This window comes from Hipposideros armiger, unplaced genomic scaffold, assembly GCF_001890085.2.
Source record: "Hipposideros armiger isolate ML-2016 unplaced genomic scaffold, ASM189008v1 scaffold_433, whole genome shotgun sequence".
Taxonomy (NCBI): domain Eukaryota; kingdom Metazoa; phylum Chordata; class Mammalia; order Chiroptera; family Hipposideridae; genus Hipposideros; species Hipposideros armiger.
In genome coordinates this window covers 1,047,097-1,071,686 of record NW_017731783.1, presented here as the reverse complement: position 1 = coordinate 1,071,686, position 24,590 = coordinate 1,047,097, and the positions used below count along the sequence as shown (strand labels likewise).

General features: G+C 38.6%; 1 protein-coding gene and 1 pseudogene across 2 annotated transcripts in view; one reads left to right on the top strand and one right to left on the bottom strand.

The window, feature by feature from the left end:
* LPIN2 (lipin 2) overlaps positions 1 to 24,590 on the bottom strand; it is a 101,341-nt gene that overhangs the window by 31,474 nt on the left and 45,277 nt on the right. For both annotated transcript variants that reach the window (XM_019665106.1, XM_019665105.1), the window contains exons 2-4: positions 10,884 to 11,084; positions 3,943 to 4,038; positions 880 to 1,181 (exon numbers count right to left, since the gene is read on the bottom strand). In XM_019665106.1, coding sequence (XP_019520651.1) covers positions 880 to 1,181; positions 3,943 to 4,038; positions 10,884 to 11,075 — 590 coding nt within the window. In that variant the 5' untranslated portion in view covers positions 11,076 to 11,084. The remainder of the gene's footprint in view (positions 1 to 879; positions 1,182 to 3,942; positions 4,039 to 10,883; positions 11,085 to 24,590) is intronic.
* On the top strand, positions 16,096 to 17,989 carry LOC109394725 (40S ribosomal protein S3a pseudogene; annotated as a pseudogene).

The window sequence follows — 24,590 nt, the reverse complement described above, 5'->3', positions numbered from 1 at the left end:
CCATAACTAGAAAAAGGAATTATTTCCCCTCTTTTCCATGATAAAGAAAACTTTATTAATAGCACTCATTTACCCAGAAAGGAGGGCATGATCTTTCTATTCAGCAGCTGACGTGAAGGCATACAAGTGAACCAGCATACATGTCATAATCCCATCCTCTCCCTACCCCAATTCAAATAAAGGGTTTAGAAATTCAGGGTCACTTGTGAGCAGCAGCTTCTTGTCCAATGGTCACCAGTGAAGATAAGTACCTCACTGACACCTACGATCCTTCCAATGTCAGGGCAACCACTGAGTGGAACAGGTGGAAGATTATCTTCTAAAAATCCAATTTTGAATGAAGAGATATATGTTCTACCCCAAATTGTTACCTTTAAACCCCAGATAGTTCTGACTTGAAAACTGGCATCTACTTTGAACTCTTCTACTAAGCTGATAAATAAGTAGTGATCAAGAGTTCCCACTTAAAAACAAAACAAAAGAAAAACAAAATCCTCCTTTCCTCTTCAACTTACTAGGATGTTTTGACAATAAACTCAAAACAATTTTACAACTTCTCAGGAATAGGTGAGATACCAAACACAAGACCACTGGGTTGGAAAATACTCCTGATGTTTACATCTGCTCACCCAGGGGCAAATCACTAGTTCAGATCTTTCTTGAGACTATTTATTTGGCTGTTGGAAAATTACTGGATGAAAAGACACATTGTTAGTCTGTTTTGAATGATATTTTAGCACTAAAGCAGGATGTCTGGTGGCAAATTCTGTCGCGTTGCAAAAAAAAAAAAGCCACAACTTCTACTTTACCTGTGCTCTGGCCACAGCATGCATGGACACCTGGCACGCACACAGAGTCCTCCCACACTTAGAGTCCTACCTTGCTGACTGCGCCCCCTTGTCATCGTCAGAGCTCAGGTCCACATCCATGGTGTCTTCTACAGCAGGGGAAGCGGCCTGCTCTTCCTTCTTACTGTCCTGTTTGCATTTTTTTCTCCTTCGTTTTTTCTTTTTCACAGAACTTGGAGTGAAAACTGTCTCTGTTTCCAAGATTTGTGAGATGTCGGAACTCTGAGATGGTCTTTCATTTCCACCTGATTTCACCAAAAGGGAGTCAATATCTTTAAAGAACTGATCTTCGGTAGGAATTGGTGAAGTGGCAAGGTAAGCAGGAAGTTTTTCCTTAAAGAGAACATGGAGAAAGAAAAGTTGTCCATGGCAAACTGGACAGTGAATGAAAATAATAATACTTTGCATATCTAATTTCCACAGTGGTAGAAAGAATGCATAGTCCCTAAAAGTAAGAAAGTCACACTGAACTAGGGCACTGCTCGCTGTACTCTAAGTAGGTCTTTACTCTGTTGCACACAGCTCAATGTTAGCTCATTTTGGTCAATGTAACTGAATACATTTGGAGGAACCATTATGTCAAGTCAGCAAGGAACACATGAAAGCTATAATTAAAGCAGAGTCAATTAAATTCTATAAAGAGAAGTTCAAAGCAGAAGCAGCATTCCCAGGAGGTGTTAAAAAGCATTGTCAAGAACTTATGAAGAACAATAAGAACAGGACAAAGCAGAAGGCAACGACCAGGAACAACCTATCAGACAAAGGGCAGCAGGACAGGTAAGTGAAATGAGGAACTATGGTAAAATTCAGAGTGGTTAATGCTTGTATTTGCCAAATTAATTGAGGGTGGGGAAGGGCTATTCTAACAGAGACAATACTCTGTAACAAATGAAATTAGTGGATTATTAAATCAAAGTATTTAAAATATCCTTTTAGGAATTCAAAAGAAGAAAATAAGTCCCAATAGTTAGAAATAATTAAACTCTTATTTTAATATTAAATAAATGATCAAATCTGGTGTTCAGGAAATTAACTTCTTAATCATTTATTTCATTTCTTTGTATCATGGGGGAAATAGAAGGTAGGTAATAGAGATATAAATTAGCCTCAGATAATTCAGAATACTCAAGTTTTTATATACTAGTCCTGCAAATGAGTGGGTTTCCATAATTATTTTAAATTAAACTTTTGAACTTGGCTTTGGTAAATGTTATTATCCTGAAGCCAAAGTTTTGTTTACCCAAGCAAAATTTGTGCTCACCAGCAAAACACACCTACAGAGAAACTGTAATAGGATATTATTCTGCAAGACCCCAAAGCACCCAGGTAACAGACCGCGGCCTTTTAATTCAATGGTCTGTGTTACAAATAAAGTTTACTTGTAATCCTTAAAAAGCTGTTTTGTCTCTGGTAACGTTTCCTAGTTCTATTATAGCATTGTTTGTAGTGGGGGTAATGGAAATAACCTGAATGTCTATCAGTACAAGAATGGTTAAATAAGTTGTGGTGTAGCCATATGATGAATTACTGTGCAGCTATTAAAAGGAGTTAGAACTACTGACTTGAAAGGAATACTGATAACATATAGTTAAATGAGAAAAGTTTGAGAGAAACAAAAATGCAAATAAATAGAAGGGTTTTGAGAGTGGGAGCATGTTTTTAGTCATCTGATGCTGTTGAATGAATTAACAAATTTTTTATTATTATTTTAAAGAGAAGCACACTTTACCAAAGAAAATCTGGCCAATTTGGCTATACATGGAATACGAAAAAAAGGCTGGAAAGTTAATAGTCTTCAAGTTGACCTTGCTAAGCATAGTTGTAATCATCAGAACTGACCACAAGAACCAGGTAACAAACTATCAATAACCCAGTCCTCTCACTTGTTGATTTATATAAAGCCCAGTGTTATTTATTACATGTGAGTTTAAGAAATACATCGAAAATTTTTTATTCCTGTAATTACTCATTTATTGTTTCATTCTGCCTTTTGCCTCTGTCTCTGATGAGGAAAAATTTTGTTTATCCCAAGTAAATGCAAACAAAGTAATAAAAACAAGTAATTATGGTATTAGGAAAATGCTAGTCTGGTGAGGTTCCCCTTCATAATCATACTGTTTCAATGTTGCTTTACATACTGGTACCTAAGGTGTTGTCTTCTCTCTAAATTAAAAAATGCTCATCTCACTCTGTTATCGTTTATTTTTTGGAAATTTTTTTTGTCAATTTGACATCAAAACGGCAGTTCATGTTCCAAACCAAAAAGAGTAGTCCTGTGTATCCTTAATAACTTGAAGCTTATCATTTTTGCTGAGATTTTATTCTTTATGATGAAAGGATATAAGATTCCCATTAAACCCATCAAGAACAGTTTTCCTACCATTCAAATCAGTGGAAACAAATGAGGGAAGAAGGGAGGGATTGATTGATATTGTGTGTGTGTGTGTATGTGTGTGTGAGTGAGTGAGTGAGTGTGTGTGTTGGTGGTGGTGGTGGTGGTCATAATGGCAAATTGTGCTCTCTTGCTGAAAGAAGCCAAATTGAATAATAATTTATAAAGGATACAGGCCAATTAATGTAAATCCTTTGAGACTATAATAAACCAATTCATGTGACTATTCAAGGTTAGGGGTGTAATGTCCCAAATCAAAATGGTAAACATGTTTTCCAAGTTCAAAGGTCATGTGTATAAATAAACACACACGCGCGCGCGCGCGCACACACACACACACAGAGCCTGAAGAGATACACCTTGATTACTTAGGCAAAACTCAATTCAAGTCAAAGTGTAAATTGTAACAGAAAACTCATTAAAGTTAGAGAAAAAAAGATGTGCCTTTCCTTACAAAAAAAAGCAAATAAATACAAAAGGACTTTTGCATTCTCTCCGTACCTGAAACCCAGAGTGTAAAAAAAGTTCCTTATTTCTCCAGCTCCCTTCTGACAGCTTAATTCTTCAACCTAAAACTAAGCTTGTCTAACCAGCAACAATCATCTGTATAACTAACTATGAAAACTGAGTATTTCTGTTTTGTGACATGCACCAGAGGCCTGAATACAATGTGTAACGTGAAGGTAACAGACTAGGACTTACAAATTCCTCTTCAGTCTCCTCCACAAAGAAAGCTTCTCCATTGTCACCCAATTTCATGTGAAGATCCACTGCATCGCCGTTGATTTCTATATCAATCTAAGGGGAGAAAGAGTGTGATTTAGTAGTAAGAGTCTTTGATTCATGCAAAACTAAGCCTAAATTCTGGGTTCTCTAGCCAAACTTAGTATTGAGGTTCCTAGAGTGACAGCCCCAGAGAAACACTGCTACCTGCCCCACGTACCACCCCTAAAAAACCAAACAGACCTTGGTGGGGTGGGGAGGGGATGGTAACCAGGGAATGAAAGAAGATGTCTTATCATCTACTTCTGTAACATATAAACATTTTAATTAATTCCCAAATGTCATAAAATAGGGGAAATGTCATTGTCAATAAACATCTGTGTACTTTCAGAGTTACAACACAGAGGTAGCTCACAAATTTCAGTTACCACAGTATGTTAATTGTGAGTAACTGCAGAAAGTACAAACTTCACTGCCAGCTCTTCCATCCACAAATCACTACATAAATAACAGATACCCATCATGATCAATAACCCATCTTGTCATTTTTTCAGTCTGTCAGTGACTGGTCCCAGCACATGTTCGTTCAGACAACAAAGCACTTAGTTGTGTTGGCTCCTTGTCCCCCAGAGATAAACACATGAGATATTTTATAAAGATGGATAATTGAAAGAGGAAATTGGCCAAGATCAAAATATAGTAAAGAAACAAAAAGTAATTGTGTTGGAAGTAAAATTCAAATTGAATGTAAACAGTTACAGAAGAAACAGCTGATGGTGACCTTGCTGCCATTCAAGAGACTCAAGATGTACAACCAGAAGTGAGCTTACTCACACAAAGGAGGAAAGCGGTTCTGATGAAAAGGATGAAGATGGTCCAGAAAAAGTGACATTGGCAAACATTTCATGTTAAAGAAACTCTCAGAGATACTTCATGACATTGAAAAATTCAAAGGATGAAAAGTTGGAAGCTGTTCTAAACTTACAAAGTATGACAATTTGCCAAAACAAACAAAAAAAAAGGTGCTTGTTCCATATCACAAGTTTTACATCAAGAAGGCAAGCACTGTTAAAGTTACTCTTGGTAAGTTTTGACAAAGAAACACTTTTGTTCTCAATGTTTCTAATGTTTTAACCTGCAATGTACTAAATACTATTTTGCTGTTTTTCATTTTCCTATACATTTACAGCTGGCAGTAAGAATTTTTAACGTTGTGACAAACATTTGTAAAAGTTATGACAGAATCCTAATTTTTCTCATTGATTATAAAAAGCTTGCTTCGCAAAGTTTCAGCTTGCCCAGTCATTTTATGGTCTGTACTACCATGCAAAGTGTTTATTATAATAGTAACTACTACATCACTTAAAAATAATGTAGTTGTTTATCTCTACACTGTGTATAAACACTTTCACATACCTAATACAATAATAACTTTCAAGCCTTATGAATAAACTCGTAAACTCCAGTTTTAGACTGTTCAGAGGGTATAAAGGCCAACATATATAAAGATATAATATAGATATAAATAGAACAGTCCATAATCTAAGTGTTCTTATCTCTGTCTGGCCCTAAGGTGGGAACTGCATGGCCCGCCGGGTGTTTCCGAGTGAGGACCAATTATCCCTTCTGACCAGAGACTGAGTACTGGTTCACATCCAGTCACTGAAGGCAGCTCCATCTTCCCGGGGCCCAGGTAGTGATGGGATAAGATCACATTTAAAAAAAAAAAAATGAGTTGACATATGTTGTCAACATATATTCTAGGATTGAACAAAGAAGTAAATACATTGCGGATAATGGGAGGCAAGTTTCTCACTGTCAGAGAAAGAAGTTACAAATAAGGATGAGAAGGAACCATGTGGTGAGACTGGAATCAGAGGAATCAGTTTGAACTCATGATTTTTACAGATACATGTAGATGTGAGTATGTGTATATATTAATACATACACAGATTTTCTAGCTCAGCCTGCTGAGCACGCCTAGAAGCAATGACACCTCTGTTAGTAATGAGACACCTAATGATTTGATCCTTTAATTCTAGATACCATTCTCCAATAAAAGGAACCAGAGCTCCTTGGAGAAATAAAATAATTAATTCCAGGACTGAGGCAGGGAAAATAGATTCTTCTGGAATAGCTTATGGTGTCAAAAAGTAAAAAAGTGCTCAAAAAATGATGGGAGCATTTCAAAAGAATTCAACTTGAAGGAGCTATCAATTGCCAAATCTGGGACAATTTGAGCAACTAATAATGATAATAATGAATTATAACCCATAGAGTAAAATTAATATCCATGAGTTCATACTGATCTAAATAACTGAATAATTAAGTAAACAAGAGAAGATAGCTCTTCAATACAGTAGAATTTCAACTGAATAAATGGAGTAGAAAGAATGGAAACAGAAAACCACCATCTGGCAAACACCATGGTAGTAACTGCTGCAGGCAAAATTCATCGATGTTTGCTAAAATTCATGGATGGAAGTACAATGAGAACTAGGATATTTTTAGTTTCAATGTTTCTTCCAACAAGTACATTTACAGTAAAGAAACCTAGTAGACACCATTAAACAAGTGATCAAAGTTAACATCACTAGGAATAAGATACAGCAACATGATGGGCCTCCTGAGATGATGCACTGAGAAGGGCACACCATCACTCTGTGTTATTCTTGCCAAAATGAGAAAACATCACACAAATTCAAACTGAGGGACAACCTACATAACTCTTCTGTACTCTTCAAAAATCAAGGTCATAAGGAAAGACTGAGAACTGTTAGAAGACAAAAGCAATGTGGGATCCTGGATATGATCCTGGAACAGACAGAGGACAGTAGTAGAAAAACTGGTGATATCTGAATATGGTCTTTTAGTTAAGAGTATTATACCAATGTTAACTTCCTGGTGCTGATAACTGCATTATGGTCACATAAAATGTTAACATTAAGGGAAGAGGATGGGTGAAGGATTTAAGAAAACTTTTAAACTACATTTGCAACTTGTCTGTAAATTTAAAATTAAGAAGTTAAAATACATGTATATACGTAATATCATAAAAAAAAACAGACTGAGGAACTGTCAGAGATTAGAGAAGAGTAAGACAGGACAACTAAATGTTCTGTATCTTGACTGTGGAGCTGGTTTCATGGTGCATACATATGTTAAACATCAAATTATATCCTTTAAATATGTGTAATTTATTGTGTGTTAATTATAAAACAATAAAGTTATAAAAAAAGGATGAATAACATTATAACACAAAATGGGAAAAATAGGCAACTAAAAATTAAATATAAAACAAGTTTTAAAATCCTATGTAATTTAAGAAATGTTAATAAAATTAGTTTACACAAGGACTCATTTTCCTTTTATTTTTTTAAAAGGAAGCCTGCATAAAATAGTTTCCAGAGGATAAACATTAACACTAACTCATTTTCCAGCTAGCCTTCTTAATGTTTCATATTACTGTGAAAAAAACCTGGGTAGCACATGAAACCTAACTCTTCTAAAAGAAAGTACTGCAACAAACTCCTGAGCTAAGAAAAAATGTACTTACAGATAAGTTTTTAAATTTTTTTCATGATAAAGTGGTTGAAGCATCTAAAGTCATCTAAGATTTCTAAAGCAGCTTCAATAGCCGCTTCTTCTACTATCATAGAAAGACTTTTCTAACTTAAAAAGTTATGTGAGAACTGAAAAAGTAAAGAATACGCATTTTTTTCTAGACTAATAAGCAAGAGGGTAGGGAAAAACTGAATTAGATCCATAATGCCAAATTTTAGGTTTCTCGGGATGACCTAAATAAAATATTTAACTAAATCCATCCAACTAGAAGTTGGACATATAAAATTATCATTTGTTGATTTGTTGTATAAATTCTTTAAATTAAACTATACAAATGAAATTTTAAAGTTATTTTACCTTTAATAAAAACATAAGGTTTTTTAAAATTAGTTTCAGGTGCACAACAGTGTATAACATTTTTTTTTTAAGAAACAATTTTATGAAATAAGTACAAAATTTAAAAAATATATTAACAAATTCAAATTAATACCATCCTTCAAAATTTTCATCTTTGGAGGTTATGCATTTATCCAATATAGCTGGGAAAATGATATACTACTACTTTAGGATGCAAATTCAACTGTTTTTAAACCATTTTAGAAAAATTAACCTTTTCCTTTATAGCCCTTATTCTCAGGGATCAAATATGGTATTTCTGAATATGACTACTTCCTTCAGTTTCTTGATTTGACTCTACATGGAGTTTGGTTCTTTCTAAAAATTAAATCTAACATCAAATTGTGCCAACATTGAGGATACTTAAAAGAATATGCCATAAACTTTTTAGGCAACAAAGGAAATATATTAAAAATATTTCGTGAGATGGCACCAAGTTGGAATAAATGCTTCCCAAGGTGATTATTTTAAAGAGGACACTCATTTTGATGTACCACTTCTAGTAAACCGATTTCTGAAACACCACTCATTTCCATATGTTCATACCTCCTACACTGTAGCTTCATCTTGTTACATATATTGGGTTGTCGGAAAAGTCATGATGCATTTTTGCAACGAAAAACATAGGAAAAATACGTCATGACTTTTCCGACAACCCAATATATGACTGAGATGTTGAAATAGAACTGATTTACTTTTGAGAAATGTTGGCTACAGCAGACACTTGTTTTGGCATGCCATTCTTTTGGTAAGAATATCTCTGGCGTCTTGTGAGGATCTATTCGTTCTCTATTTCAGACCATCTATGTATTTCAGGTATGGCTTCAGAGAGTGGAGGTGGGACTGCTGTCCAAACCAGGCCAATATATTCCACCCTAGCTATTGTGCCTGGTCCCCAAGATATATGTGATCCACGTATGACAGAGAGACTAAACACTGACACTTCTGTAGGAAGAAGCAGCCCTCTTTCCACTGGGGTTGCTGAGTTAATGGGAAGTAAACCTGGAGGTACTGGTGGTCATCTTATTTTAAAAAGAACATACACAAAGTGAAGCAGAGCTGAGGGGTGGAGGAGAGAGTTCTGATAACACCTTCAGAGACGCTAAATAAAGCCCTGATTAATTCAAATGCCCCTGGACTTTAGTTAATGCAAGGCAATAAATTTCTTTTTTGCTTAAGCTAGTATGAGGTGGATGTTTGTCATCCACAATGGAAACTGTCTTGTCTAATATACTGGGTTATTTAACTTTGATAAGTAATCAGATGATCAGTTTTGTGTTAAATCAACAAAATTAATATATAAAAATATCAAGTACAGGTTTACCTTTTGAAAGTAAACTCCTGCTTCATGAAACATTGTGGGAGTATTGATATTCTATCAAACAAGAACATACCAATGGCAATGGAAAAATTATTATACTGCATCTCTTTAATCAGAGATGTTACCATTTTGAAAATTGGGGTTGTAGTTTAAAATGAATGAATTGCTTTCAATAATCAAAACTGACTTTAAATTCGACAAGTACTTAATCTGAATTGCCAGGGTATCTCAAGGCAGACATAGTTTCGTTTTTACTGTCACTGGAAAGCTGTGTTTTGGTCAAACAGCCAAATTTCCTCCCAAACATATCTTTTGGATTTCTGGGACAGCAAGGGAAAAGTGGAAAAGAAATTTTCTTTTCCTGTGTCTCATGGATAGACTTCTATTATAATTCAAGGTTTTGACGAGATATTTAACACAATGATTTGTGTAACCTTATACAGAAACTGTATTACTTTCTTAAATAGAGGCACACAGCATGCAGAAAGAGGTATCTTATTTGCTCAGTCACCATTTGCAGATACACAAATGCTTATATAAATCAGTTCTATTTTGAAATGCCAGAAAACTTATCTAATCGCATAAAAAACCCAGATCACAGCAAAAATAAATTAATGCCTTATAAGCTGTTTTACAAATAGATCCTTGCACAATTAATGGGAAGTCTCAGTGCATAAAGTTTGCTGTTGATTCTCCCAAAGCAGATACAGTCTGAAAGAACGACCAGAAAGAAAGAAAAATTCCAGAGAAGCTAACTGTGGCTAAACATTGTTTTGCAATGGAAAGTTTCAAAGTCACTAAATAAACTGCCAATTGCTTTTGGTTTCCAAAGGGTGACTCTGAACAGAGGCCAGGCCACACAAACCCTACCCCGCTGAAACATGGCTCTCCAGTGGAACAGATTTTGTTAACACCTAGAAAAATGAGATGTTTCTTTTGGTGGGGAGAGTATCTAGTTTGTGAAAGCCATAAATCTTTTCTTTCACTCTCAAAATAACAAGTTTAATTAAAATATAGGGAAATTTATATTTTAAAGAATAAGATAAGCTATGTGAAATAGTCAAAATCTGAAAATAGGTATTTTCAACTAATGCCAGTGGTCCTCTAACAATTCTGTTCCAGAAAATGGTGTGGATCTTTCATTATGCTTTAAAATCCTGACAAAATCTCCCTATATTGTTTAGGTAGATACTGTGGGGCAAGAGTAGAAAGGAAACTACTACTATGTACCTACAAAGTTTTATTACTAGCTTAATTTTCTGGCTTGATTGACATCAGATATACTGACAAAACTTCCAGTTGCTCTATAACCTGAAGGCTACCGATCTGCCTCACCCAGAAAGAGCGCAATGATAATACCAACATGGACCAGGTGAAGCGCCGTCCTCCATAACTAGACTGAAGAACAAAAAGGACAGCAACTTGTCTGTTCCCCTTCTCTGATTCCCAAGCGCTGTTCCCCTCCCCCGATTCCCCAATTAAAAACAAATAAATCTTAAAAAAAAAAGTAATACATAAAGGTTGATTTCTCATACCATTGTCGTTAACATCACACAGGTTTAAGATAAATAAAAGGTCCAGAGAGCTCACAGTAATGATTTACTCACTGCCACCATCTCACTTTTCACCCTGCACTCACCACTTTCTCTTTGGATCTCAGGACTCCCAGCTTCCCAAACCGAACGTGAAAAGGTGAACACTGATAGGTGCCATCCTGCTGCCGGACCACAATGACATCGATGCACCCAGACAGGGTGGCTTGGTTAATGCCTTTGTAGAGCTCCTTCACAGTGACAATCACCTGCCCGGCCAGCTGTCCCATATAATTCATGGTTTGAGACTAAAAAGGACAAGAAAAAAAATTAGATGCAATGTTAACACTAAATTTGTCGATCTAATGACAATGTCAAAGAGAAAAACAATGTGACTAAAACTGCATCACTCATTTGTGTACCAGATCATGTACCATTATCAGTAACTGTGATCATTTTGAACCCATTAGTCTCATGCTACCACTGTTTCTATACAGTTCCATGCATGGAGAATACTAGACTCCTTTGTATCTGAGAAGCTTTCCCAGCCAGGGTCTGAGACATGCAAAAATTACCTTTCCTTTCCCAACATTAAGGATAGTGCCAGCTGCCATTAGAAAATCTCCCTGAAAGATCAAAACCTGCACAGAACTCCCAAAGAACCCAGACTACCACCACTGCCCTCCGGGCCAAGACTCTTGGGAATTTGTCACTACTGTACCCACTCTGACCACAGCAGCCAAGCAGAAAAAAATGACCAAAGACCATCCCCAGGAGAAACCTGGTGAAAGACAAGTGAGAGCTGAATTTTCTATGGACTATTATTAATAGAATATTATGTATGGTTCAGACAGATGCTAGATTAAATAAACTCTAGGGAGTTAAGACTGGGTCTAACCTATTTATAACATTACTTTTAGGGAACATCCCCTCAATGCTTCAGCACAACACACTGAAACATATATTCATGTTCCACAAAGTTCAAAGCACAGAAAAGAGTTTTAATCTTGTTCCTAAACCACAATTCACTATTCAAATAAGGATCACCAGGATGTAAAGGGTTCTCCAGAAAGATTCAAATAAGGAGGTAAGTGCACCTGAGTAAGACTACAGGGTTGAAAGGAAATGCTTTGTCTCTGTATTCCACACCTGCTGTAGCTGCAGCTAGAACTGGCTCTATCTGACCAGAGGATGGGGTGCCCGCCACTTGTTATGCTATGAGGGGCAATAGGGGAGTCTCCTTGGTCCCCTCATCAACTCTTCCACTAATTAGAAAAACTAGCCCCCCATTAGCCCTAAGTTTGTCAAATTTCATTTCCAGTTGAGTACCACATTTCATTCATTACACACTGACACCCCCAGTATTCCTAGTATTATGTCAAAGCACGATCTGGCAAACGTAATTCTCCTGGGGATGGGAGGGATGCAGACCAAACAAGAGACCCTCCACAGCTCTGGCTAAGAGGCCGACTTTCACCGAACCAGGGAAATGACAGATTATTCTCCAGGTTATTCATCATAAGCATAACTGTCTCTCGAAACCCAGCTTTTGAGGTGCCTTGAGCTCAAAATTACACACTCAGAAAAGTTCCCAGAGATCACATTCTGTGTTGTCAGATGAAGTCCACAGCTGACTTGGGAGAAATAATGTCATCCCCTTGGGAACATTTAGGGGCCTATCAGGCCACCTACCTGTAGAGAAACTCACCCCACTCTTTACAGGTGAGCGAGCGCCCACTGGCAGTGCCTGGATTCCACTCAAACATTTTTTCTGCTCTTGTACACAGATGAATGTGTAATCAAGGCCCATCAGTTTTACACCATGAAGCACAGCCACAGTAATTTTACCCTGGAAAATTTTTTGAATATTTTAAAGCTAATGTTACCAAGGCCCCAAAATGCATCTATAGAAGAGCTGGCTTTGAGTGAGGCAAACTAGCTGCAGAACTTAACTACAAAAAACCAGCTAAGGTGGTGTCCCCTATGTGGAAAATTCTAAAACAGTTAAAAGTTGGTGATGATTTTGGTTTTAGAATAATTGACTTGAACTCAATTGTAAGGCCAAATTAAGCATATATCAAGGGCTGACTAATTATTTCTTGAATGAATAAAGGAATGAGCCAATGAACCATCAATAAATGACTACAAAAATAACAAACACATGTGGGGAGGAAATAGTGTTTCATCAGAATATTCATATTACATCTCATTACATTTTTAAAAATTAATATTTTTGAGATAACTGTAGATTTAAATGCATGTAGTTGTAATAAATATGCAAAAATATCCCATGTGTCCTTTACCAATTTCCTTCAATGGTAACATCTTGAAAAATTGTTGAATATCTTTTTATGTGCCAATTCACCATGAATTTCATTAAATTCGGTTTCATAAAAAAGCAGTACAACTCATTTAGAGAAAAAGGGAATAAATACCTTGTTTGTTCCTTATTTCTGGGGTCACAGTGTACAATTATAATGTTAAGAATGTTTCCAAACACAGAAGTGAAATGAAGTTTCGTCTTGTGCTCATTTTTTCACTGTCTTTTGTCAGAAGTATTTTTCAGCACCCTAGAACAGTCCATCAGTGTTTTCATATTCTGTAAGTAATACATGTTTATGACATGCTTTTTGCCTTTCCTGGTATGTACACTGATCAAACAGTACTCAAAAAGTCAATTCTTTATATTACTGCTTGACTGTTGGCGATTTTAAAATGAGTTTTGTTACAAATTAAAAAAATTCATAACTAGAGGCCTTTTCTTAAAAGAAAATGAAAAATGCACCTACATTTAGCCATAAACAGTCTTATAAACTAAATGGTAATAAGCTTACATAGACTAGAGCATACAGAATCCATAATTAAGTGTAAATAACTGCATCTATTCAAGATGATCTTAATTACCATGGTGAAAGGATGTGCTGTTATGCAAGAAAGTCTACTGTGTAAATGTTAGTTGCTAAATGTAGAAAACTACAGGCTGTCAAATGACTTTCTGATAGCAGATATAAAACAATCCCGTTAGTTACAAAGTCTAGGAAAACCAAAGTAAAGGAAGCCTGGTGCTTTAACCTTCTCTACACCCTTGGAATGAGGGACACAACTCTGCCAGGAGGGTCACCTCAACCAGGCTGGGGGAGGAGGGTTCCTATGGTTATGTTAAACAGCTTCCTCTTTAAGCAGAATCTAGCACTATAAAACTTTATTCCTACATGCCCAGTCCAGCACTAGCCATAATTAAGCTCAGTGAGAACAAAGTCAGGTCTCTGATCCCAGCCTGTCCTGGTCATAACCTGGGAAAGCAAGACTCTGAGCAGGGGCAGAAAAGATAGATGATTAGGTAGCCCAGTCACATGTGGGGAAAGCACCCCACCAAAGACATTTGCTTTTGAAATAAAACAAAAAATTTAAAATTAGTGAAATACTGGGCTGGCCGAGTGGCGCGTTGGTTAAGAGTTGGCTTGGGACTCCAGCTCTGAGCAGCAGGGACACTGGTTCGGATCCCACATGAGGGCCAGTAACGCTGCGCCCTCTACAGCTAAGATGGTGAACAACAGCTCAACCTGGAGCTGGGCTGCTGTGAGGTGACAGTGACGGTGTAGGCTGCAGCCCCTGCTGCAGTGGGCTGCCTTGAGCTACCGTGAGTGGCTGGCAGCCAGCGTGAGTGGTCAGCAGCCGGTGTGAGCTGCCGTTCAATGGCCAGTGAGCAACTGCCTTACCTGGGGAAGAGAGCAATGATAATACCAACATGGGCCAGTGAAGCAATGTCCTCCACAACTAGACTGAAGAACAAAAAGACAGCAGGTTGTCTGTTCCCCTTGCCCATTCCCCAATGCTGTTCCCCTCCCCCAACTCCCCAATTAAATCTTTAAAAATGAATAAATAAAATAAAATAAAATACAGTGAAATAATATATATTGTAAACTATTCATCGTATTTTATAGTGACTGATGAGGAAAAAAGCGGAAGAGATGGGAAAATGAATTCAAGAATATAGACTGAAATACATCAAGGGAGAAGGATGCAGAAAGAGATAAAAATTCAGAGAAAAAGCAAAGACAGAATACATAATCACAATGCAGACTGACAAATGTGTAAAGATGCCCACACAGAAAGAACACCATAGCATGGTAAGATGTTCACAGAGCAGCATCCCTATCTTCAGGCTGACGAGACAAAGAAAAGCATATATATATATATATATATATATANGTTATACCAATCATCATATAAAACTTCAAGCTAAAAATTCATGCCAACTCTGCTATGAAATGCAGTAAGATTTCAAATAACTATACTTTGAACCATTTAAAATACTGTTTTTGTAAAAAAAAAAAATTAAGGTGTACTTTACATACAGTAAAATTAACGCTTTGGTAGGCAGTATACAGTTTTAACCATACAATCATATAACAACCATAATCAAGATACAGAACTAGATCACCCCCCCCCAAAAAAAAACAACAACACCCCTATGACCATTTGTGGTCAATCCTTTCCCCCCATCTCCGGCCAACTACTTATCTGTTTTCTGTCCCTTAGTCTTGCCTTTTCAAGAATGTCATATAAATAGAGCCATACAATATCTAGCTTTTTAAATACGGCTTCTTTCACTAAGCATAATGCATTTGAGATTAACCAATATTGTTGCAGGTATCAGTAGTTTGCTTGATTCTTGGTTGTTAAGTAGTATCCCATTGTATGGATATACCAAAGTCTGTTTATCCATCTGCCAGTTGAAAGACACCTGGTTTGTTTCCAGATTTGGGGCAGTTACAAATGTTAAAGCTACTGAAAATATTTGTGTATAGGCTTTTGTGTGAACAAAATTTCATTTCGTCTGGATAAACACTCAGGAGTGGGATTGTTTAGATGTATTTTTGCAAGGTTGACCTTGCAGTTATTGTTTTTGAAAGATTTTCAGTGCGCTCAGAGGAATTTGCTATTAAAATAAATCCCTCCTTAAATTATTTTACCAAGTGGTGATAATTGAACTGTTTCACAAATTTGGATTTTCATATGTAGGAGTTGCATTCACTTACACTGGTGGAAATTCAAACTCTTCAATTACTCACACCGTTTAACATTTTAAACTATGTATATCCTAGACAAACCACATATAACCTAAGATACAATTCAGGTGTTTTAGTCAGTATTCCTCTTGGTGTTAGCCATGGGGAAGTGATGGGGGAAAAAAGAGGAGAGGGCAGGAACACTTATCCCTTCCCAATGCCATTTTACATACCTCATCTCATTTAACCCTCACAATTAAGTGAGATAAATGTTATATGCATTCCTTTTGGCTGTCCGAGCAGCAGCATGGCAGTTGGCAAGAACAAGTGCCTTATGAAAGTCGGCAAAAAGGGAGTCAAGAAGAAAGTGGTTGATCCATTTTCTAAGACTGGTATGATGTGAATGCACCAACTATGTTCAGTATAAGAAATATCGGGAAAACACTAATCAAAAGAATTCAAGGAACCAAAATCGCATATGATGGTCTCAAGGGTCGTGTTTTGAAGTGAGCCTAGCTGATCTGCAGATTGATGAATCTGCATTTAGAAAATTTAAGCTAATTACTAAGGATGTTCAGAGCAAAAACTGCCTAATTTCCTGACTAATTGCACAGGCTTGGATCTTACCAGTGACAAAATGTGCTCCATGGTCAAAAAATGGCAGACCATGATTGAAGCCCATGTTGATGTCAAGACTACTGGTGGTTATTTGTTTATCTATTCTGTGTTGGTTTTACTAAAAAATGCAACAATCAGATTCAGAAGACCTCTTGTGCTCAGCATCAACAGGACTGCCAAATCCAGAAGATGATGATGGAAATTATGACTTGAGAGATGCAGACTAATGACTTGAAAGAACTGGCCAATAAACTCATTCCAAGTAGTATTGGAAGACACAGAAAAGGCTTGCCAATCTATTTATCCGCTCTATGATGTCTTTGTTAGAAAAGTGAAAATGCTGAAGAAGCCCAACTTTNGCTCTTCCCAGCTGAGGCAGTCAGTCACCAGCTGTTGGATGGCTGCTCATGGCGGCTCATGGCAGCTCACGGCACCTCTCGCCAGCTGCAGGCCGCACATGCTGGCTGCCAGCCACTCACAGTAGCTCACGGCAGCTCACTGCAGCAGGGGCTGCAGCCTACGCCGTTGGGGGCCACTCATGGCAGCCCAGCTCCAGGTTGAGCTGTTGTTCACCATCTTAGGGGTAGAGGGTGCAGCATCACTGGCCCATGTGGGATCCAAACCAGTGGCCCTGCTGCTCAGAGCTCGCACTCCCAAGCCAGCTCTTAACCAAATGAGCCACTCAGCCGGCCCTATTTCTATTTTTAAAGATAATAAAATTGAGGCTTAGAAAGGTTAAGCATTGTTATTAACTGAATGTTTCTCCCCCCAGCACCCAAATTCATGTTGAAGTACTAACCCTGGAGGTGGGGGTCTCTGGGACGTAATTACGTTTACATGAGGTCATGAAGGTGGGGCCCCCATGATGGAAGCAATGCCTTTATAAGGACAAGAAGGCACCAGGCCTTGCGTTCTCTTCCCCCACCACGTGAGGACCTAGTAAGAAAGTAGTTGTCTACAAGCCAGGGAGACGGTCCTCAAAGGAACTGAATCTGCCAGTACCTTGACCTTGGAGTTCCCAGCCTCCAAAACTGTGAGAAATAATTGCCTGATGTTTGAACCATGCAGTCTGTGGTATTTTGTCAAAGCAGCCTGAGCTGACTAAGACAAGTATCTTAAACATCATATACTATACTGCTTTTCAATTTTGGGACACTTCCAGTTGACAGAAAGATGCTCCTTTCACCAAGAAGTTCACAATAGTATCAGACAGCCCTAGTTATGTCCACTAGAAATCACACTGAATAGTACCACTCTCTTCTAAATGACACTACTGCACACTACTGTACAGAGTTTATTGTACAACCACAACTAGGTCTCATCTATTCTGGGCTAAGCATTCTTATTCTTTAAAATATTTGAAATGACTGTGTTTACTTTCACTTTAATTAAAACTAGAGAGCTGTCTACATCTTTCTTTAAATGGGAGATCCCAAACTAGACGCAATGGCACAGATAGGCCTGACTGATATATGGTGTACACAATGTACATTTTGTGTTTTAGGTCCAGATACCTACCAGTTCCGTGGGCTGGGCTAAATGTTGGGAGCCCCCAAGAAAAGGAGGCTCTTGCTGATCACTAAACTAAAAATGGAAAAGACTCAGTAGCTAGTAATCAACTGAAATACTTATTAGAGGCCAAACGGCTCTTTCATGCATAAAGTTCAATAGACCAAATAGCCTTTCATGTATAAAATTCAATGATGCACATTATCAGATTTTTCTTATAAAATACTTTATTTTTTAAGATTTTATTGGGGAATTGGGGGAAGAGAACAGTGCTGGGGAATCAGGGGGAGGGGAACAGACAAGTTGCTGTCCTTTTGTTCTTCAGTCTAGTTGCAGAGGATGTCATTTCACTGGCCCATGTTTGTATTATGATCACTGCACTCTTCCCGGGTGAGGCAGATCAGTCGCCAGCCTCTGGGCGGCCGCTCACGGCGGCTCTTGGCAGCTCACACAGGCTGCCAGCCGCTCATGCTGGCTGCCAGCCACACACAGTAGTTTATGGAAGCCCACTGCAGCAGGGGCTGCAGCCTATGCAGTCCAGGTGACTCACAGCAGCCTAGCTCCAGGTCGAGCTGTTGTTCAGCATCTTAGCTGTAGAGGGCAGTGTCACTGGCTCTCATGTGGGATCCAAACCGGGACCCTGCTGCTCAGAGCTGGCGTCCCAAGCCAGCTCTTAACCAACGCGCCACTCGGCCGGCCCTCTTTATAAAATACATTAAACATACACTAGTGCCCAGAATAAACGGTTACCTTTCAAGATTCAATTATTTACCAAAAGTTTAAAGATTTGCTTAGCAACTTTTTCTGAGCATCAGAGAAACAAAAAGTAAATCATTATGACATGTGGTAGAGATTTATAAATGGAATGCATCAGTAAATAGGTTCAAATCTCCCTCTTACAAAAACTGGCCCAAATTAAAGGTGATATGTTCAAGCAAAATAATTTTTGTTAAGGAAAAGAGTAACTATAAAGATATAGGTAGCTATTAAAATATTACAATTTCTAAACTGTTATCAATACAAAATGGATACATTCTAAACCTCTTTTTTATACATATCATCAAAATATGTTTCCTAAGTTTTAAGTTTACCTTCATATATCTATTCCATATTAGTACTACTAGTTAGCAGTATGACTACTAACAAACACAATTGTTACTTGTCCATTATGTGTCAAGTGCTTTGTTAACCTGAACATTATCTCATGTAATAACTACCCATGAGTTTGATATCAGTATTCCCATTTATATGAGGAAACGGAGGTTCAGAAGTGTCCAAAGTGTCCACACTAAGTGGTAAAGCCAAAATTCAAACTCAAATCTGATTCTAGAGCCTATGTCCTTACCTGCATCTCTAAGTGACAGAAATGCTCTCAGCAATGATAAAAGTATTGCTAAAACCCCCATATTTTTTGCTGCAAGTGGGCTGCTTTTAGTAACTGGAATATTATTTTCACTTAATGCTACCTGGCCATATAAATATTATGATTAGAGAGAGTTCAAAAATAGTCTTACCCACCCTCCAAGTCTCCACACACTGCTATGAGAGTTAACACTGACTATTAAGCCTTCCACTAGACCCAAGAGTCAATGTTAGGAAGTGGACTTCCTGGGAGATCACATGTGATTAGGGTTTGTGGACAGAGATGAACGGTTTTTATCCATGAACTTGCCTTCAACATTCCATCTAACCTTCTGCTCACAGACATGAGGAATGTGCTATGAGGGAACAGAAACTTCTGGATACTTCAGGAAACAAACACTAGAACACTGTTACCTCATACATATTCCAGCTTCTACCTATGCTCCTGGACCAAATTCCTCCAGGTGACAAAACTTACATTCTGCGTTTGAACAGCACTTAATATTTTTCAAGAACTTTCTCAAATATACCTTCAAAAGGAGAATTTAGGTTATGCAAGGCAAACATTATTCATTTCATTTAGACTGAGACAAGAGGTATTTACTTTCCACTACTATTCACTAGAGCCCAGCTCTACTGTGCTCAGGGTCCCAACATCCCTGCTACTTCCCACCTATGGCTGAAATCATCAGACTCTCAAGGTCAGCTGGTGTCCCTGATATCTGAGGGCTGAACTCAAGTTGTACTTAAGTCCCTATAGTTAGTTCTCCAAGGATCCCAGAGTCTGCTAGAGGAGGGTACCACTCAGCTTGGCTGAGAACTTCGCTTCCTTAAAAGTGGGTGATAAAAGGCAGCAATGGCACATACACACACAGCAGGACCTGCTGCAAGCTTCTCCCTGGTCCAGGAGGGCAAGGGGTGAAAGTACCCCACATTTTCTAAAACATTTACTGTGTGCTCAGCAGACACTATGGGGATCACAATGACCTAAAGGAGGTTACAGCTTAGCTAGACACATGGAATGGAGGGCTATACGAAACAGGTGCAGTCTTTGAATGAGCAGCAAGCAGTGCCACACGCGGCTGATGCTAAGCCTGACCAAGAACCCAGCCTTCCTGGAGAAGCACCCCCGGCCACTTAAATTCAGTTAAATGCCTTACTTTGTACCACTCAGTTTTTTCTTTTTCCACATCACAGCAGAATGCTAACTTGTTTAACTTTTCTTATTTTATTTTAGCTGCCTTTTAATATTGGCTTTATAAAATAAGAAACAGGAAATAGCAGCACAAGGAACAGCCCTTGCCCTTAATGAGGGAGCTGGCCCCCAACCCCAGGAGCTCCACAAAATAGATGGTCCATTAAGCCCCATCTGATCACCTTGAATCTAAAGTCCTTGAGGAAATGCTGACAGCTGCACATCTAAAACGCACTGCCCTAAACGTCTGCTCAAGAACATGGCAGGTCTCCTTCTGCCCCGCAGTACAGAATGGCTGTTGGAACAGGGCTCTCCTTCATTTCTAGGACCATTTAGTCCCCATCTGCAGAATCCGTAACCCCAAACCCAGTGTCTTGTGGCAATCCTGAATACACCAAGTTCTCAAAGCAGCCTTTTGGTCACAATGGAAAAGGAAGTCTGTAAAAGCCTGATCCAGGAAAGGCCTTCAATGTTAATACCTCTGCAGATTTAATTTAGAAACAATCACAAAACACTAATTCCTTCAAGGCACACCACAGAGAATTTGTAATCCACCTATCAAAATGTCTATTATACTGGCCTGGGTCTGACAGGATTTATTTTTATATAGTCACACAAAACTGAGTACCTGCCTCATGCCAGGTATCACAGTAAGTCCTTATACATAAAATCCTGCCCTCCTCTCAGAGGTCACTGGATCTAACAAGAAAGAGAGACAGAAATACTGTCTTAACTTACATAATGCCTGTGGTAATGTTATTTTGGTGACTTTTAGGAAAACCAGAGAGGAAGGAAGAAAAAAAGCTGCATGAGAGAGTCAAGAAGGCTTCAGGAAACAGAAAATACTTGTTCTAGCAGTGTAAATATATGTGAGGGATCTATTAGGCCAAGAAAGGAAGTTCCAGTGGGCAGTCACAGACAGAGATAAGAGCACGTGGAAAGAGTATGCTGAGTTTGAGGCAAACGTGAAATATTGGGTCATCAGGAAAGTCATGATACATTTTTGCATTGAAAAAAAAAAGAAAAGAAAAATACGTCATGACTTTCCCAATGACCCAATATAATGCAAAGCCTTGGACCCATGCCTCAAGTGTATCCCATAGGCAACGGGCCAGCAATAGTTTTAGTCAGGGAAGTGACATGATGACTTGGGAGTAGGGAGGATGAACTAAAGAAGAGGAGGCTAAAAGGAGAGACTACTCCAGAAGCTACTACAACCATTTCAAGCAAGAGATGACACCACTGTAAAGGCAGAAGAGGTACAGATGGGACTGAGAATCAGTAAGATCTGATGACCAACCCAAGGCAGATGCTAATGGAAAGGAAGCAGTTGGTTAGAATCATACCACAATTTCTAGACAGAGCTAGAAATACATCTGGCACATAGTTGGGATTCAGCAAATATTGCTGAATGAATGAACAAATCAACTTAGATATGGAAATGAAAGAGGCAGAGGTGGTGAGGAACTTCCTGTCAAGGTTGAACTTCAAGAATATTACTTATTCCATTAGTTCGAAATTCTGTATACATGAAAATCATCTTGGACAGTTTTTAAAATGCAAATTTTCTTGGATCTTTTTTAAAAGTTTAATAACTGATTATGGAGATAAGTCAAGTTAGGGAAGCATAGTTCCATGTAAAAGCAAGAAACTCTCTGATAAAATTCCATGCCTATTCTTGCTACTTCCAAAATCAGTCTGTCATAAAACAGACTACAAGGAGGTGTAAAGCTTTGGGTGCTCTCCTGTATCATTCTTTAGAGAAGATATACAGGAATTCTGGAAATCCTTCTGAGCTGGTATCTGGACTCAGAAGATTTCTTCCTGAAAGACTGAGATTTAGCTAGGATGAGGTATTCTTTGGAGGCTTTGGGGTTCTGGTCGATTCCCTATAGATTATAAGCTGTATTTTTAAAGAAGAGGAACTCCACCTCTACTGTTTGAAGAAACAGCCAGGGACTGTTCTATGTTTAACCAACCTCTTTTTTCCCTGTTAAGTGAAGAAAACTGGCAAGGACCACATTGCAGGTCAGCATTTCTCAGAGTAGTCCTTGGACCATCAAGTTTTGGTGGTTAAGAATGTACATACCAGGCCGGCCGAGTGGCTCAGTTGGTTAAGAGCACAGCTCTGAGCAACAGCATCGCCAGTTCGATTCCCACATGGGCCAGTGAGCTGCACCCGAGCTGAGCTGCTGTGGAGCTGCCAACAGGTGGCGGGATGGCTTTGTTAGTGAGAGCACGTGCTCCTAACAACAAGGTTGCCGGTTCGACTCCTGCATGGGATGGTGGGCTACGCCCACCCACAACTAAGATGGAACACAGCACCTTGAGCTGAGCAGCCACGAGCTCAGATGGGTGGCTGGATGGCGACGACTTGGAGCTGCGCTAGCTGCGTCCTCCACAACTAAGACTGAAGGACAACAACTTGGCTGTTCCCCTTCCCCAATTCCCCAATTAAAAAAAAAATGTAGATTTCTGAGCCTCAATTCAGACACAAAAAACTAGAAGTGGGGTCTTAAGGATCTGTTATCCATGATTCTAAATGACATTTAGGTCTTAGTACTATCTCCAGTCTCTACTGCCCAAATTTTATCCTCCCAATCCTGATTAAGCTTCAGAAAACCAAGTTGTTATGGGGTGAAGTATATATCCCAGACTCTAAGGCATATCTATTATCTCAACATCAAATCCAAACTTAACAGACCTTGAATTTTATATATTTTAATGAACAAATAGCAGACCTGATCATTTTATAAGACGAATTCTAGGTTTGGCAGTGGTTCTGTCAAAAACTCATTTACAAAAATTCTGGTCTGAAAAGACTGCTTTCCTATGGGTCTCTTCCCTCATTACAACCTATTCAACATCAACCTTTGGGATATTTAACTAAGAAGAGGGAATTTTCTGACCCAATATTTCTGATTTGGAATTTGAATAGATACATGATGCAATGGCTAACTCAGAAGCTATTAACAGGGCTCCCCGGATCACAGTGATTTCCTCTCTGAGACTCCCAAACACAGGGGTAAGCCCCAGTAGCTGTGTCTGTAATATGGGACACAGGCCTTGGCATCAGCTGGCTGATGGCGGGGGAACGGGAGGAGACATCTGACCCATACTAGTCCAAATAGATATTCTTGAAGTATGTAAAAGTCATCAGAAACCAGCAGGACTGAGCCACCTGAGTGGTGATCCAGAAGGTCCACTAGTTCAAAACACCAAGATGCTAAGCAGTCCTAGCTCTTGCCCTCTCATCTCTCTGAATGCTGAAGGCTGTTTGTTTGCTTGGCATGTTCAGAGTCCATTTCTGTTGTCTGCCAACAAAGGACATTTAAATAAAGACACGCTGATACTGATTCTGACTTGAGAGCCCTCTATCACCTCCCCCGCCCCCAAGAAACAACCTGGGAAAATTAGCAAGAAAATACCCTAACCCTAACCGTGAAAGGCTTCTTCTACTGAACTCACGTATTTGGTTTTCTGGGGGTTTTTTTGTAATAAGAGGACATGAGGTTGGCCTTAAGCTTATCTGTCAAGGCTGGTAAATTGGTAAATTTACATTTCAAATCTGTCACAACACATTTTCCTTAAGGGAGTCTGGAAGCACAGATTTCTGCTTACTGGGCTCACTTCTCTATGATTTCACCACACTCACTATCTACAAAATAGATGAACAATTAATTATCTTGGGCTGAGTAATATTCAAATAACACATTTTGCTACAGCAAAATAATACATTTACTGTAGCAATATACGTTCTTTCCCAAGTGGTGGCCCCAAGTTTTACTCAGCTATTTGCTTCAGCTTTTCAGCAGGTACAACTAAAGAAAGACTGTGTGTCACCTATTTGATCTTCACACACCACCAATTCCCCACCCTCCACCCCAGTCACTGGCCCAACACTAGTTTTCTTTTCAACCCATCAACTACTGTTGACTGTTAATCTAATATTTTATAAGAGGAACAACGATGTTTTAGGCTTCCTTCATGAGGAGGAGATGGGAATAAAGTATGTCCACAACAGACTGTGAACACACACAACACTATGGAAAGGAAGATGAGAAAGAGATGGGGCGAGAAGTGTGGGCTCAATGATGAGAAGAAAGCAGAAGGTTTGG